The 17,167-nt window shown below is 39.0% G+C and overlaps 1 protein-coding gene across 7 annotated transcripts in view; it reads left to right on the forward strand.

Annotated features, from left to right (window-relative positions):
- TTC27 (tetratricopeptide repeat domain 27) overlaps positions 1-17,167 on the forward strand; it is a 98,038-nt gene that overhangs the window by 61,676 nt on the left and 19,195 nt on the right. For all 7 annotated transcript variants that reach the window (XR_002830618.1, XM_023758619.1, XM_006094358.3 and 4 more), the window contains one exon: positions 7,850-8,077. Coding sequence is in view for 6 of the 7 variants with exons in the window: in XM_023758619.1 (XP_023614387.1) it covers positions 7,850-8,077 (228 nt within the window). In the remaining variant the exon portion in view is untranslated. The remainder of the gene's footprint in view (positions 1-7,849; positions 8,078-17,167) is intronic.

The following is a 17,167-nucleotide window of genomic DNA, read 5'->3' on the forward strand; positions in this document are numbered from 1 at the left end:
CCTGGGTTGTCTGCTGATCAGAGGGTGTGGGTCTGAAGGAAGGTTGTCTGGGAAGGAGAGTGGCTGGCTGGTTCTGTAGAAGAAAATCCAAAGGGTGTGATGACTACTGGGGGCAGAAGAGTTGTTAGGTGTATAGAGTACATTTAATTCCACCTTAAATTCGGTCAGGAGGGAAAATGTTGCAATATTGCATCTGTTATTAATCTGTTGTTTTCCCCCTCATAAATGAACAAGATTTTAAAAAGAATAGGGGGCTCCATACTGTGAATATTTGTTAAAACTGACACATTGAAATCATGTGTTAATTTTGGATTAAAACTTTAAGTGACTAAATGTCTATCATAAGTATAGTATGCAAAAAGAGTAAAACCCATAAATTGGGTCATTTATATCTATAGTCAACCTTTCACCATCACCATAAAAAAGAGAAAGAGTGGTACAAGTACATCTGTGTCTGTTTTGCAAATACCTTCTACAGAGTGTCAATTTTAGACTAGTAGTAGAAGTTACATTCCTTTCACTAATCATTAATGGCAGTGAAGGTCTTTGAGTTGTATTGACTGAAGGAGAAACTAGTTTGGAAGTAAAATTTTACTGTAAAAGATTATCCTAATATATAAAGAGCCATAATGTCCAAAACGACCGAATGGATGACAACACCAGACTGCAAGCGCAGTAGGCTCGGGTTGGAGGGGACTGGAAAGCGGGCTGAACTGCTGACCTCTTGGTCCCTCCTGGGTCGCGGGCGCTACGACGACCCAGCACAGACTGCTGCCACCAAGGCGGGTGCGATGCGATTGGTCAGGGGGGCCTCGCCGTCGCCCCATGATCGCCCTGCAGAGGGAGTCCCAGACTGCGAGAGGGCGCAGGCCGGGCTGAAGAATCCCCCCTCCCCCCCGCCAGTGCACGAATTTTGTGCACCAGGCCTCTGGTGTAATTATAATGTTTTCATCCTGGGAAAGAGCTTCATAATTACCCATTCCAGCTCCCTATTTTTTCACATAAAGAAAGGGGTCTCTAATGATTTGCCTCAGATCACAAGGCCAGTTATTGATCATTAACTTGAGAGGTTGCATGGCACAGTGGTTAAAAGTGCAGCTCTAGTCCCAGGTTATCTTGATTCAAATGCTGGACTTGACACATGCTAGCCATGTGATTTTGGGCAAGTTACCCCCATGCCTCAGTTTTCTCATCTAGAGGCACATAATCTATGACCTTATAGGTTTTCATGACATAATGTATATAAAATACATAGAATTGTGCTTTCCTCATGGTGCTACATGAGTGTTTGCTGCTATTGCTGCGATTCTAAGACACATTTTTTCACATTTGAACATCTCTGAATTTGGAATGTATCTAACACTTGATGGCACCTCCCAGTTGCTATCAGTGAGGTGGCCGCCTGGCCAGGCTGTCATTGCCTGTGCTTGTACAAGTCCAGTTGTGGCCATATTTCATACCATCACTTTGATTGCATTATGTGCATGGTGTCAGTGCTACATGGGTTGGATGTAATTGCCATTTTAAATATTTTCAGAAAGATCACATTATAAGTTAGTACTGAGACAGAAAGTTATTGAACAGACAGGAAAGGAGAGAAGCAAAATAAGAAATGTAAATTTGATATTAGGGAAGTAAACATTTGTTATTGGAGAAATCATCACAATTCCATTTACTTTTCCTTAAAAACAACAACTAGGTGCTTTGTGGGAGCTAAGAAAAGAAGATACCCCTAAGTAAATGAATCTTATTCTGTACAATTCTGTATATAAAGAAAGGCTGCCATTTATAATGTCAAGCAATATATTGAAAGAGGGCAGGAAAAATTGCCAATTTATTTGAATAGATTGAAAAAATATCAAAGCAATGAGAGGCTGATGTGATTTATTCAAGGCATTATGTCATAATTTAATTGAAAGCATTTTTCTTTATTAGTTAAGAGTTAGTCCTATAATTGATGGCATTCTAAATTTGATGAGATATAGTATCATGTTTTTTCAGGGACTTAAAATATTTTTAGGGTCCATTGTCTGGCACTGAAGTAGTATTCAGATGTTTGTTTAACAAAGGAATGAATGGGTGAATGAATATCTTGACCCTGCTAGTCTGATGTACTTCTCATTACATCATTCTTCAATATGCTAGTCTTTTACATTGGTCAGTAAACATAAATAATACTGTATATAAAAATATGGTGGTTTTTTGAAATAATTAAACAAGTTGGTGAATCACAAATACCCAAAGCCTATTTTGAAATATTACATTTGTTTAATTATTTTTAGAAAGTATGGAAAGGAGAGACTTTCTCTAACTGCAGAAGCAAACATATAATGAATCTATTCTTTTCAGATAATAGATTTGACTATGTCCTCAGAGTAATTGTAGCATTATTTTTTTTTAATTTGCACATGTTTTTAACCTTGTAAGAAATGTCTTATAATAATGATAAATTTCCATGTTTATAATTATTCTAGAAAATGCACATATTTTAATTTTTAGGAATGTATAATTATTTACTTTGTTTTAAGTCTTTTGTGAGTTACAGCCAAATATTTCTCAAAATCCTGATTTTAAAGTTTGATTTTAGCATTTTATTTGCCACATAAAAGACTTCCCTTACCTATTTGTTTGTCATATGCTGTATTAGCTGATCAGTTTAACCATAAGACCCTAAAAAGTTTTGCTTCAAGTTGGAAGCAAAAGTTTTATTTCTAAAACAGCTGAGATTCTTTTAGTAATTGGTTATGTGCCAGTAGTTGTCACAATACAATTTTAATTATTTAATTTAGTGCTTAATGACATAATTTCTTTTTTAAAGGCAAATTTGGAAAAGTACCTAATTCTAATCATAGTGTTCTGGTGCTTATTTTTTCACCTGCTATTGTAGGGTCTCAGATTTTCTAATTTAGGAATTACCTATGGAAATTCTCATTATTTAATGACCATTGGCAAAATAGCTAAGGTTAATTTTGCTTGACCTTGGGGTCAGACCTGGCTCTCATCTGTTAGCATTTAATTTTTAAAAATTATCTGGCACACTATAGCAGTTTCCTTAGCATGTGGGCAACTTATTTTGTTGAGCGAATTTGGTCCCTAAATGAATGATAAAGACTGCACTGGCTGGCATAAGGTGGTTGTAAGGGATGGGGGTGAAGGGGGTGGAGGGAGAAGGGTTGGGGCCTCTCTTGTTTTTAACAAATAAGGTTTACCTGCGATTATGTCGTTTTTTCTTTTATTATGCTACATTTGCACATCATTGTCGCCATGGGCTCTTAAATATTGTTCTTTAAGTTGTAAGTAAATGTTTTTAACCTTTAACATTTTTAACAGCTGGGATTCTTTTAGCAGTTGGTTTGGGTTTTTTGTTTTTTCTTCTTCTAAAATAGTTTTTTATATGATTGAAAGGATTTCCTACAAGCTATTTTCCCACACTTCAGAATGATCTTCCTAAAAGACTAATCTGATCATGTCATTCCCACAGTCTTCAGTAACTTCCCTTTGTCTCCAGGATTAAGTCTGAGCTCTTTAGCAGGACTGGAAGTCTTTTATACAAAGTATGCCCTTCAGTCACAATGAGATGAAATTAGAAATCACTGACAGAATGAAATTTGAGGAAGTCACTAATATGTAGAAATTAACACACTCCTGAAAAACCAATAGGTCAAAAAAGAAATCACAGGGAAATTAAAAACACTTTGAGATAAATTACAAATACATATGTATTTGTAATTGATGGGATGAAGTGAAAGCAATTCTTAGAGGAAAATTTATAGCTATACATGCCTATATTGAAAAAGGAGAAAGATTTCAAATCTATCACCAAATTTTCCACCATAAAAAACTAGAAAAAGAAGAGTAAACCAAAAATTGGTTCTTTATACTCCAAGTACTAAAATCAGAAATAAAAGAAGAGAAATTACTACAGAAATAAAAAGGATTATAAGAAAATACTATACTCCACAGGTATCCCACATTTAAAATAGGACCTGAGACTCAGAATATCAAATCATACCCTTAAAGAATTTGCAGAATAAAAAACTACCATTCTACAAATATTTATTTTACTTCTAATTGGACTGTATTTTAGACCATGAAGATTTACCAGAGTCCAAAGATATATAGCACAGACCTAATATTTGCAACCCTTGTCAAAGAAAACAAAAATTACAAATGGAAGATTATTAGTAATCATGAGAAACTTCACATTTGGAAACGCTAAGGTACTGAGGATTTCAGATGCTGCCTCCACCAGATACCTACCTCAACACTTGTAAGAATAAAGAAAATAGAGAGTGGGTGGTATGCAATTTCTGGTTACCAAACAACATCAATTCCAGGTATTTTATCCACTGGAAGACAGTTCTGGAGGGCCAGAGTGGGGCAGCTTCTAAAGGCCAGAAACACCAGAGCAGTGACTTCGTCTGAACTGGCCTCTTTTTTCCTCAAATTCCTATCCCACATTTTTCTGTTAGAAGTCAATTCTTTCTCCTAGAGATCTTCCACTTCTTTGTCCTGCCAACAGAGTTATCTTTCCCAAGTGCAATGCTTGCAGGCAATATATTTCTTCCTTCAATTAGTTACATTGCATTCCTCAGTCTTCTTCACTTTCTCCAAATGTTCTCCTGCCTCCTCCACTTACCCACTCAATTTACATAATTTATTATCCAATAAAAAATTACAAAAGATGTGCCCAGTGAACATTAATAAAGCATAAGGGTTTGTAATGTCACTTTTGCAATATTAAATATGGGAGGCCAGAAACCTTCACAGAATGAAAAAGCTTTGGTATTTATGGCTATGGGTTGCTACTTCCCTATGGGAAAATATAGATGTGTACCCTGATAGGCCACAAGAAATTTGTCACCTAAATGTCTTTTCAATGGGATAAAAATACATTCCCAAACATACAGTCATACTTACATAGGCAACTGGCCGCAATGAATCTGAAGTGCTTGTAAGAATCCTGTCAGCTGCAAACCCCAAAGACCACTTCCCTGTGCACACACATATATATTTCACATGTGGGCTGTTTCAACAGTCTGTTCTATTTTGCAATTGTATGCAACTAATTATTCTTCTTAATACAAGTTTGTGGCAATGACTACACATAGTGAATCTAAGTATAACATTAAGTCAGCCAAGACTTAAGCAGAACCTACAGTTATGACTAGAATAAATTACACTCGATTTACTTTACCTGAGAAAGTTTCTGCTCACAGCGAGGGTCACATACTCAAGTGCCCAGAGGTCCTTGCCAATTGCTGAGAATGAATGAAACAGGCTGGGGAGTGAGCATACAAAAGAGGAGCCGCGGCTCAACTCCAACCAATTAATACAACAATGTGGGAATTTGACCAGTGTTTCCACGTCATTTGATTCTTTGAGAGATGCCAAGAAAGCTAGATTTTTAAACAAAACAGCTTGGAAATGTTTACTCTAATTTTTTTTAAAACACTGCGTAAGCCAAACAAAATACCTCTTACAACTTCAGACCTAGAACATTAAATTCCCATCTCATAGTGGACACCAGTTGCTTTTTTCCTGCTCAGCAACCCTTCCCTGATTGTCTGATAACAGAACCCCTCTCCCTGAGGAGAACCCTTTCCATGTGGTTCTATCAGAGACGAGGACACATGACTCAGGCCCTCCAGTCTTCAGTGGAACCTTTCTGTTAGCCTTGAATTGACTCTATGTTTGCATTGGGATTACTAAACTTGGGCCCTTCTTGTTTGCTCATGGAGAGCTACAAAGGCATGATGACATCGTCTCAGCCCCTGGATACAGCTATCATGATAGGTCTATAAGAGTTTTCAGGTGCATGAATCAATAAGTCACTCTCCCCCCCCCCTTTTTTTTTTGCCTAAGCTATGTTGGTTCTCTTACAACCAAAACACTTAATAACACATCCCTAGAAAACTGTTACATAAACCATCCTACAGTCTTCCAACCATAAGATCTGTGAGGATGTAGGTGCCTTTAGTCCGAAAGGCAGTTCGAATGCCAAAGACCAGTGTTTCCACATCATTTGATTCTTTAAGAGATGCCAAGAAATCTAGATTTACTCACTGTATGCCCTTCTTGTCTGTGATTTGTGCCTTGATTCTGTGAATTAGCAGAAGGAACTGAAAATTCTAGTATATGGTAAGAGTGGCGCTCATCTGACTTTGCCTCTGGTCAGTATTAAAAATGGGGAATTGGCAAACCAACAACTGTAAGAAGCTCTCCTGGCAAAGAATGAAGGTGGGAAATGAGCTCTAGGCCCAGAGACGGTACTAACTATAAAGAGCCTTTGAGGACTACAGAAATGACCGGGGTGGGGTTAACAGCTAGCGGTTTGTTCCAAGGGGACAGGAAAATGGTCAGGCTAAGAATTTAATGGAGTACTAATAGCCAGATTTGTCCACCTGACAATAGCTTTAGGCTTTAAAAAAATGTGTGCGTGTCTGTGCGGGCGCATGCGCGTGAGCTTGCTCACACATGCTGCTAAATCAACAACTTGGGGCACATTTTCTAATTTCAGCCTTCTTCCCTGAAGCAGGCAGCAAAGATGGATTCTGTTTTTTGCTATAGTAAAGGCTAGTTCTCAAAGACAGAGAGATGTTTACCAAGCATTTACTATGAGCCAGGTACCTCACTGGACATTTGGCCAGTTGTTATTATGGAAAATAATAAAGTAACAAATAATAATACAAACATAGACTGTTTCGCATTGATTAGCTTAATGGCCACTTGTGATGTGAGAAAGGTGAGGTGATACAATAATAACTGTAAATGAATATTGGTAAGTTGGAGATGCACATGAGTAGCCCTAGAGCAGTGATGGCGAACCTTTTGAGCTCGGTGTGTCAGCATTTTGAAAAACCCTAACGTAACTCTGGTGCTGTGTCACATATAGAAATTTTTTGATATTTGCAACCATAGTAAAACAAAGACATATTTTTGATATTTATTTTATATATTTAAATGCCATTTAACAAAGAAAAATCAACCAAAAAAATGAGTTTCGCGTGTCACCTCTGACACGCGTGTCATAGGTTCGCCATCACTGCCCTAGAGCAATCATTAAAAAATAATAAAATGATGTACCTAGTATAGCTAAAAGGCAATAGAGGAAATAAGATGAATGACTAGAACATACTTGATTAACCCAATCAGATGCCTTACCTTGCACATGGAACTGGTGAATCTGAAGTCATCTGTACTATAATTCAGCAGTCCTACAGAAAATGAATATTTGTGATTAGTTATCTAATCTAGTTGGATTTGAAGACAATGAGGATCCAGTGATCATGAGAGAGAACACTGCAAGCACTTCTGTAACCATTTACTATGATGGGCATTGCTTAATTGCAGACCTCAGAATCCACTCGAACTGGTTAAAGCAGGAAAGAACTTATTAAGTGAACTAGCCTTTAGAATTTCTGGGAGGGAGTGCGTATCTAGTTTCAGTGCCATGCTGCCAAGAGAATGCCTTCAACTACACTGGAAGATCATTTCAGCAAAAATCCTGCTCTGGCTACAGTCTGTTAAATAATTTGGTTGAATATATCTATACCTATTTATATATAAATTTTTATATATAAATAGAGAGCGAGAATGTGACCTTACAGAGTTATGGTTAGATACATTAATAACTATTATATTATCTGCAATAAGGGAATTATGTGGATATTTTAAAACTTCATATTTATTTTGGTTATTTTCTTATTCAGCCTGTGTTCTAAATGCATGAACTAACCTGGTCATCTTAAACATTGAAAATGAAGTTTTGGATCATGTGAGTTAAAAGATGTTTACCTTTAAACAATAAACTTAAAAGCAATTTAGTTATTTCTGTTGTTATTTCTAGGCAGAAGAAATCCTTAGGCAAGAGCTGGAGAAAAAAGAAACGCCAAGTTTGTACTGCTTGCTTGGAGACGTCCTCCGTGACCACCGCTGCTATGACAAGGCCTGGGAGCTGTCCCGGCACCGCAGTGCCCGTGCTCAGCGCTCCAAGGGCCTCCTTCACCTGCGGAACAAGGAGTTTAAGGAGTGCGTGCAGTGCTTTGAGCGCTCGGTGAAGATCAATCCCATGCAGGTTAGGCAGTTCACCAAACCCCATCTGCTCTCGGCACTAACGGTTTTCTTTCTTTTTGTTTTGTTTTGTTAATCCTCACCGGAGGATATTTTTCCACTGATTTTTAGGGAGAGTGGAAGAGACAGGGAAAGACAGAGAGAAACATCGATGTGAGAGAAACACATCGATTGGTTGCCTCTTGTACAAGCCCTGGGCCGGGGAGGAGCCTGCAACCTAGGTACATGCCCTTGACCCAAATCAAACCTGAGACCCTTTGGTCCACAGGCTGACGCTCTATCCACTGAACCAGACTGGCTAGGGCCTAACAGTTCTTTGATTTAGATTCTTCCTGAATGAGTACCCACTTTCTGTCCTACTGGCTGGTGAGCTTATCTTTGATTGCTAAGAACTTCATCTCTGATACACTTTTTGCTTGTGAGCAAAAGTGGACTCTCTGTTGTGTTTATTTTGTTAGTTTTGTTAGTCGTGCTTAAGGCAAATACAGCTATTAAAATTAAGTTCCATTTTGAAAAGATACATTAGGAAGGAAATGAATCAAAATTACAGACAGTATAGGATTCTGCAAGTAACTGCTGAAATCAATAATGAAAGAAAAACTTAAAAATAAAATAGGGTAACATAGAATGGATCATTGATCATCATAAGAAGAAATGTTTACCAAGCATTTACTATGAGCCAGGTACCTCACTGGACATTTGGCCAGTATTTGAAACCACATGGTCTGCCTCTGGAACCTGCACTTCTTTTTTTAAAAATTGTGGTAAAAAGTGCATCCCAACAATTTTTTCATTGTAACCATTTCTAAGTGTAAAGTTCAGTAGTGTGAAGTATGTTCACATTGTTGTGCGAGCATCACCACCATCCATCTTCATGTTTTTATCTTGCAAAACAATAACTCCCTATCCCCCTGTCCCTCTAGTTGCTGACAACCATTCTACTTTCTGCCTCTGAATTTGACTACTCTTAAGTACCTCGTATGAGTGGAGTCATATAGTATATTTCCCTTTGTGACCGGTATAATGTCCTCAAGAATCATCCATGTTGTAGCATGTGTCAGAATCTCCTTCCTTTTTAAGGCTGAATTCCATTGTATGTATGTACCACATTTGTTTGTCCCTTCATCTGTCAGAGGACACTTACTCGGGTTCCTTCAACCTCTTGACTATTGTGAATAATGTTCCTGTGAACGTGAGTATGCAGAAATGGCCATTTTAGAACATGGCAGACTCAGAGCATGTCTTTTACATTGAAAAAACATCGGAAGTACATTTTTTATGACAGGTTAGGCTGATGTTTACTTTCCTCACTCTGAGTAGCAAATATCTTCCAAATCAGGTGGCAGGGAAAAGCCTCTTTGTCTCCCTTGAATATTTTAGGCACATCCCTGCCTCACAGTTACAGCACTTGCTCTTCCTTTGCCTGGAATGTTCTTCTTCTAGGTATCTGTATACCTTGCTCCGTAGTCTCATTCAAGTCTTTGCTCAAATGACACTTTCTCAGAGAGGCCTTCACCTCCCCCTTATACTCCTTAATTTCCTTCCCTGCTTTATTTTTCTTCATGGCACTTAGAACCTTCTAGTATTACGTATAGCTTACATTAAAAAAAATTATGTGTATCCTCCACCTGAAATAAGTCCCACGAAGGCAGAAATTTTTATCTGTAAGTTTTAATTGTATTTTTGTGTGCTATAACAACGTCTATCACATATTGGATAGTCAGTAAATATTTGTTGAATGAGTAAATAAATAATATTTTTAACCAATTATTCAGTCAAATATATACTGATTGTTTTTGCTGTGCACACACCATTGAGCCAAAGGATGAAGCAATAGCAGCAGATCACCAGATAGTTCTGTTTGTACCCTCTGGTACAGTCTAGTGAAATGAACACAGATAAAACTGCCAATTACACAAGGCATCAAAGAAATACCAAGTGAATTATTTATAAAGCACTAGTTATATAGAAGCCAAAGAGAATATTTCTGCCCCTGGTAGACATTGGAGAGGATGTTGAACTTGGCTTTGAAGGACAAATAGTACTTAAAGAGGCCAGGGGAGGGGCAGGGGTGAGAGCATTCCAGGCAGGTGAACAGTCTGAGCAAAGCCTAGAAACAGAAAAAGAAGGTAGGTGTGTGTGTGTGTGTGTGTGTGTGTGTGTGTGTGTGTGTGTGTGTCCTGGAGGAGCCGAGGGGTGAGTGAATAGGCTTTTTAGAGTCAAAGGGAATAGAGCCGTTCCAGTGGGAAAGCTAGCCCAGAGCCAGATTACAAAAGGTCTTAAATGTGACTTTTTATTTGGCAGATAGGGGCAATCGAGGGGTTGGTTTGTGTTTGGCTTCGTTTTTGAGGAAGGAATGTGGTGCGCATGGAGGTAATTTGGGAATATTGCTTTGGCAGCACGATGTAGGCAGGGCTAGGAAACTGTAGCAGCAGTCTAGCACGGCAGTGTCAGTGTGGAAGGGGCAACAGGAAAGAAGGGATGGATGTGAGGGAATTTGCAAGGCAGGACTTGACAGGACTTAACCGTCTCATTATATAATTTTGAATTAATTACTTAGTGAGACAAAAAATGACAATTGTTTAAAGCAGTACAAACAGATGTTATGTGAGGGTATTTTGCAGTGTGTCATATGGATCCAATTGCGGCAGGCTGTGAGCATGCCAGAATGTGCAGGCATTTGATCTGCAGTTGTACAGACTACTGCAGAGGCAGACACCGCAGACTTGTCCTAGCTGGGGTCCAAGTTTGAACTGTCTCTGAAGAAGGACAGCTCCTATGTGCTGTTCTCTCCTGCAAGTCCTGGAATAAAAGGAAAACTGAATTCCACCCTCTTTTCTCACACATGCCCATGCAATTAGGTTTAATAACAAAATTTAGGCAAAATGAGAGTGATATTTGAATGGTTCTTGTGCATCATAACGACTTTCTGAAATCAAAGTGGTATAGAAATACCATTTAAATGCATCATCTCTGCATCTATGGCCATTTGTTAGATGTGTGTACCATTTACAGCATTAGTGCTTTGGAGAGTACTGTCTGTCGTTCACTTATAAATTCATCAGAAACATGTCAGTGACATGGTATTAGAATGACCAAGGAACTGATTAGGATACACGAATACCTAAGAAAAAGAAACATTAATTCTGTAATATATTGAAGAAATGTGCAGATGTCACAAATGTATAGCTTCATTAATGTTCCTTTTGTTAGTTTTAAATGTTCAGGTAATCAGCATTTAAAATTTTTTAATTTTAATGTAAAGTATTTTTATTTTTCAAAAATAATTTTAGTTTTGAAAACAGTTTTCAAATGTAATGATCTTATAGATCCCTGATATAGTAAAACCAGTTTGTTGATCAATAACTTGTTGGCCAATAAATAAAGTCTTTTTTAAGTCATATAATTTTAATTATTTTTAATGTCCCATTTCACTTGCAAAATATTGCAGTTTGAACAGTATATTATGTGGTTGCCTGACTCCGCGTTATCGAGATCCTGCTGTGTACCAGGCATGGACGTGGGAATGAATTAGGCCGCGTCAACCTATCAGCAGAGAGCAGAGCGTTTCCGCTGGGAAATGATAGGGACAGAACTCGTTGGTGGGGAGCCTTAAATGCCTTTCTTCGGGGTTATCTACCCCTCTGGATGTGGAAGTCTGTTGTGGTTTTGAATTAAAGAGTGAGTGATATGACGAGCAGTACTTCAGGAAGTTTAAATAAAGAATGAGTGTCATGGATGAGTGACCAGTGCTTTAGCAGTGAGGATGAAAAGGTAGCACAGGTTGAAGCCTCATTACAAAGGGAAGTTTTCTGGGCTTTAATCTTTGAACTGGTAGGACTGAGAGTCCAAGAGGATGTCAGTTTTCTCAATTTCTTATTAAAAAGGAAAATGTCCCTGTTGATAGATAGAGATTTCAAGAGGAAGGGAAAATACATATTTGCGTGGGATGGTGCTGTGATTTTGTATGCTGACTATGAAGAGGTGTTGCTGTATCTAACTAAAGCTGTCTGATAGATACTTCACTGGACATAGAAACCTGAAGTCCATAGTGAGGCCAGAACAGAGCTTACAGACCAGGGCTTCTCTGCAGAGTAAGGTGAAGCCATGCAAGTGAATGGATTCTTTACAGAAAACTGTTGGAAGAGAACACCAGGCAAAACACTGAACTCTGGACATCCCCAGCAGCTGGAGGAAGGGAGAAGAAAGAGCACCAGTGAAATAGGACTCGAACAGAATGCTCCAGGGTTTTGGTCTGAGAGACAGAAGGAAACCAAGGAAGGGATTCATGGGAACTTTAGGAAGATTGTCAATGTTTTGGGACGACCCAGCACATGACAGGGAGTATGTCTCTGCAAGACCAGGGAATTTTAGAGAAACTGAGGCAGCCCTTCCCAGCCCATTCTTACGTAAGATCAGACTGCTATAATACTCCCTGGTTTTAATTACCCAGGGAGCTTATACTCTCTCTTGATTTGTAGGGATTAACTTTATCTTTCATTTTGGTGTTTGAAAGAAGAAAATGTTATTTGAACTGGAGTTCCATGGTTTCTGTTGAGAACGTGTATTAGTTGTGGTGGGAAGACTCAAGGAGATGGGAGCTTACATTCCAATGTAAAAGACAGAGTGAACATATGTGAATAATATGTAGAGAAAAAAGAGATTCTTTCCTTTGTGTTCTTCATTTCTCATATTGGTAAGCAATAAAAAATGAAACTGTTAAGGTCTAACTTGCATAACTGCCAAGAAATACAAGCCCTGGGATAACATCTGGGCCGTAGCTGTGACTGGGAGGTAGAAAGAGGGCAGGAGCTTTGCTGCCATAGGCCTGATTCTGAATCCTCATAATCCCAAGGAATATGACGTAGGTGAATCACTTCATTTTCTGGGCTTCAGTGTCCTCATTTGTAAAGTGGAGATTGTAATCCCTCTCTCAATTTGCTGCTGGGGAAATTAGAGCTCAGCTATGTAAAGTATCCCCCTCAGTTCCTGGCTCATAGTAAGTTCTCAGTCATAGATGTTACATGGTGGGATTTCCCCATCCTGCCTAGTAGTGTGGCAATAATGGTGGTAGAAAATCATTGTTGCCTCTTTCTCTGTAGCCTAAATGACAGACCAGCACCTGTAATAGCTCACATTGTGCATTCTCTGGAGGGAGTGGGCAAATGTAAGAACCAGAATAACCAAATCTAGGACAGGAATAAGAGGAGAGCATTAAACAATTAATGGCCTGTCTAGTAAAAGAAAAATGTGTGCATAAAATTTCATTGATCCTTTGGTTTAAAGGAAGGCACTGCAATAGAGGAAAATACTCCTTTAGAGAGAGAGAAAAGCTGGTAGGTTAAGATGTGTTTTTTAGGGAAAAAAACTTGGGACTTAGTAAATGAGAAATCTGGTTACAAAAGAGTTGGTGGTAGACATTTTTTAAAAAAACTATGAGCACGCTGCATCGCTTTAGGAAAAGCTACTACCAAAGAACATTGATTATCACTCTTGGATTCGGCTTGGGTCATTTCCTGTTTAATGAAACCACATTCAACAACTGATCTGCATTTGGGGTCATGGGAATGTGTCAGGGATGTAGAAAGGAGAGAAAGAGTGTGAAGCTTGGCTTTAGGACTCCATTAAAGCATGTTAAACTTTATTATATGTGACATCAAAAAAATTCAGTCAGTCAGTTCTGTAAGGAAAATTAGCAAAAAGTGTGTGAAGTAACTGATTATTCATTCTGCAGAAACCTTGAAGGAGGAAGGAATTTTGAGTAGTAGGCTCATAATGTAAGAAAGGAAATTGTAATATAAAAGCAGATGGTACCTATTGCAGATGTGCTCTAAGTGCCTTTGTAAAAATTAACCTTTTAATTATAAAACTAATCCACCCATTGTGTAGTGATGCTTAGTATTTCCTAGTCCCCTGAGTGGCACGCTTTAATTCCCACTTTAATTATCGAGGGTTCATAAGCATTGCAGTCACTCTCTTCATCACACGTAGCTCACACCAGGAACCAGGAACCATTGTGTGGCTTTGGGCAAATTACTTCCTTTCTAGGCCTCGTTTTCTTTTTTGAATTGACTTCTAAGGCCTCTAATTGAACAGATTCCCTTCTAGCTCCTCAAACCTGCTGATTCTAATTCTAATCTCCTTGTATAACCAGGGTACTTATTTTGCCACTAGATGGCACTATTGTAGCTTTGAACCCTGTCACCTCTGGGTTTTCAGAATCTGGGGTCCCAAGGAGCCTTGGAATTTTCGGTTACTCCAACCTCCGTTAAACAGTTGGGGAACTGAGACTCAGAGGTTAAGTGACAAGGCCAAGGTCATACAGTTACACAGAACCTCTTGAATCCCAGGCATCCATCTTTCCATTTCACTGTTTCTCTAGGGAACTTAATGAGGGAAGTTCAAAGAGAGACCATATTCTCAATCATTGCTGTTCTTTTGTTAATTATGTTTAAAATAATTTAAAATCATTCTTTAAGAATACATATTATCACATTTCAAATAAATAGTTGGCCTGCTTGTGTTTTGCATTGGTTCGCTCAGGAGAGAAAGCTGAGTGTCAGCTTGTAGAGACCACCGCCCCACCTGTGACATCACAGGCTTGCCCTCGCAGTTCGCCCCGAAATAAGCCCTGCAGGAACCTCAGCCAGAGCCTCTAGCAGATGACTCTTTCTTTGTCTTGCCCAGTCCCTTTGATAAGAGGTTTGCCTTTCAGCTCTTCCTTCCAACCAAACATGGTCATCTGTTCTTCTGTTTTCATCTTTGTCTACCCGCCTACTCAAGAGGGCGTGGGTGAGGGGGTTTGATATGCCCTGGTCCTTAAAAAATTGATCTTCTCAGTTTTCCAGCACCTGTTCACTGCCTTCCTCTCCTTCATCGTTAGCAAGGATGGTATTGCCATAAATCATGGCTGTGGGGGCAGGGTGGTAATAATAGTTTATGTAACAGTTTAAAATAAAAAAAGTAAAAGAGGCACCAAATATTCTCCTTAGTCCCCAAAATTCTGAGGCCCTCAATTGAAAAGCAAGGTATGAATGCATTATTTGTGGTTTAGTGGGTCAGCTCAGCCACAGCAGTGAGAAGATCCTAGAGTTTGTTTATTTTAAAGCCATTTCATTATTTTAAAGAATAGGGTGTGTGCAAAAGTCATCCTATCTAATAATAGACAAACATGGTAATTAACCTTACCTTCGCTACCATCGCCATTGGCTGACCAGCGTGATATGCAAATTAACCTCCAACAAAGATGGTGACTAATTTGCATACTGCAGGCAGGGCGGGACACCGGGAGCCGCCATCCAGGCCCCCGTGTGCGACCCCAGGAGTCGCCAGAAAGCCAGGCCACAGGCAAGGAGGCCCCCCAGGACTCAGGAGCCCGTCGGCGAGGTCTGCAGGCGAAGCAGCAATCAAGCTATGAGGGGGAGGGTGGGGGACGGAAGGAGCTACAGGAGCAGCTCTGGCCGGAGACTGAAGACTCTGGCCGGAGCGAGGAGCAAAGACTGAAGGCTCCAGCCGCAGCGAAGACTGTGTCCAGAGTGAAGATGGAAGGCGGTGGCCAGAGTGAAGGTCTGGGTCCCGGGCGCCAGAGAAAAACTGGTGCTGGCAGCCAGGGGAAAGAAGGCCTATTGCACGAATCTTCGTGCAACGGGCCTCTAGTCTCATTATAATTATACTAGAGGCCCAATGCACAAAATTCATGCAAGAGTAGGCCTTCGCAGCCCTACCCCGGCTTTGTCCAGAAGGTCATCCGGACAGTTGTTCCGCTGTTTGGCCATTCTGTCAATTTGCATATTACATTTTTATTATTATAGATGTTATCAATACTATATGAAAATCTACTAGCAGTTGGTGATTTTAGGATTTTTCTTCTGATGCAAATAACTAAAACAACAACACAAATGACCAAGAGTAAAAAGAGAACCTGAATATGTATTAAGTCATCTGCCTTTAATTTTCATTAAATTTATTTTCATTTTAAGACCCTGATTTATAAAACATTGACTTATTTCAAAAAATTCAAGCTAAATAGTAACCTCATTACCAGCTATAAGATAGAAGGTATAAGATAATTGCTAATTTTAGACATTTGTAACCTTTGTCTTTTCAGGTGGGTTGAAAAATCAAGTTCTTTATTTACATATTGAATTTGCATTTCCTGTTTTTTATAACAACACATGTGAAATTGTTTTGTGGGAAGTTTGTTCTTTGCTGATGCAGAAAGCAAGAAGGTTATATCCATTTTGAGAACTCTGAGGATAGTTCTCATTGTTTCTGATTTAGTCCCAGAATGAGGTATCCCTCATTCAAAATAAACTTGCTACCATAATTCATTGGCTATGCCATCCGTTGTAAGAGGCACATTTATTTTAAGTGCCACTTTAATGCTGCCAATAAAACTCTTACAAGCTATTGCTTATTAAGATGCCATGCACATACGGGAATCAACCAATGAATGCATAAATAAGTGGAACAACAAATTGGTATTCCCCCCCCCCCCAAGTCAATAAATAATTTTTTAAAAGGTTAAAAAAAAGATGCATCTATTTCAGAGGTGTTAAATAGTGAAAGGAAAGTATACCTTATAACTGATGAATAAATACACAGATTTTGACCCTTTCAACTTGGTTAGAAGTTGAAGATATTGTTTGGTATATCCACACTAATAAAAGAGAAACTTGCAAATTGGTGTCACTCTGCTACACCCACCAGCCAATCAGAGTGACTATGCAAATTAACCCAACAAATATGGTGGTTAATTTGCATATGCAGGCGCGGAGCAAAGACTAAAGACTGAAGAGGCCGCAGGCCGGACCAAAGGCCTGGGTCCTGGGTGCTGGAGGAAAACCAGTGCCGGCAGCCAGGGGAAGGAAGGCCTTTTGCATGAATCTTCATGCAATGGGCTTCTAGTTGTTTTATAAGTTAGCATCAGATTTTAGGCTCTCTCATATAGTATCATATTCAGTGAATGTGGTTTGGTGCTTTGGAACTCTTTTCATTTGATTCCAAAAATAACCAGACGAAAGCAAAATGTAATGAGTTAATTTTTAGGTTGCTGGAAATCCCTTGATTCAGAAAAGTGAATTTCTAACTTTGT

The sequence above is a fragment of the Myotis lucifugus genome, unplaced genomic scaffold (assembly GCF_000147115.1).
Source record: "Myotis lucifugus unplaced genomic scaffold, Myoluc2.0 scaffold_134, whole genome shotgun sequence".
In the NCBI taxonomy this organism is placed as follows: Eukaryota; Metazoa; Chordata; class Mammalia; order Chiroptera; family Vespertilionidae; genus Myotis; species Myotis lucifugus.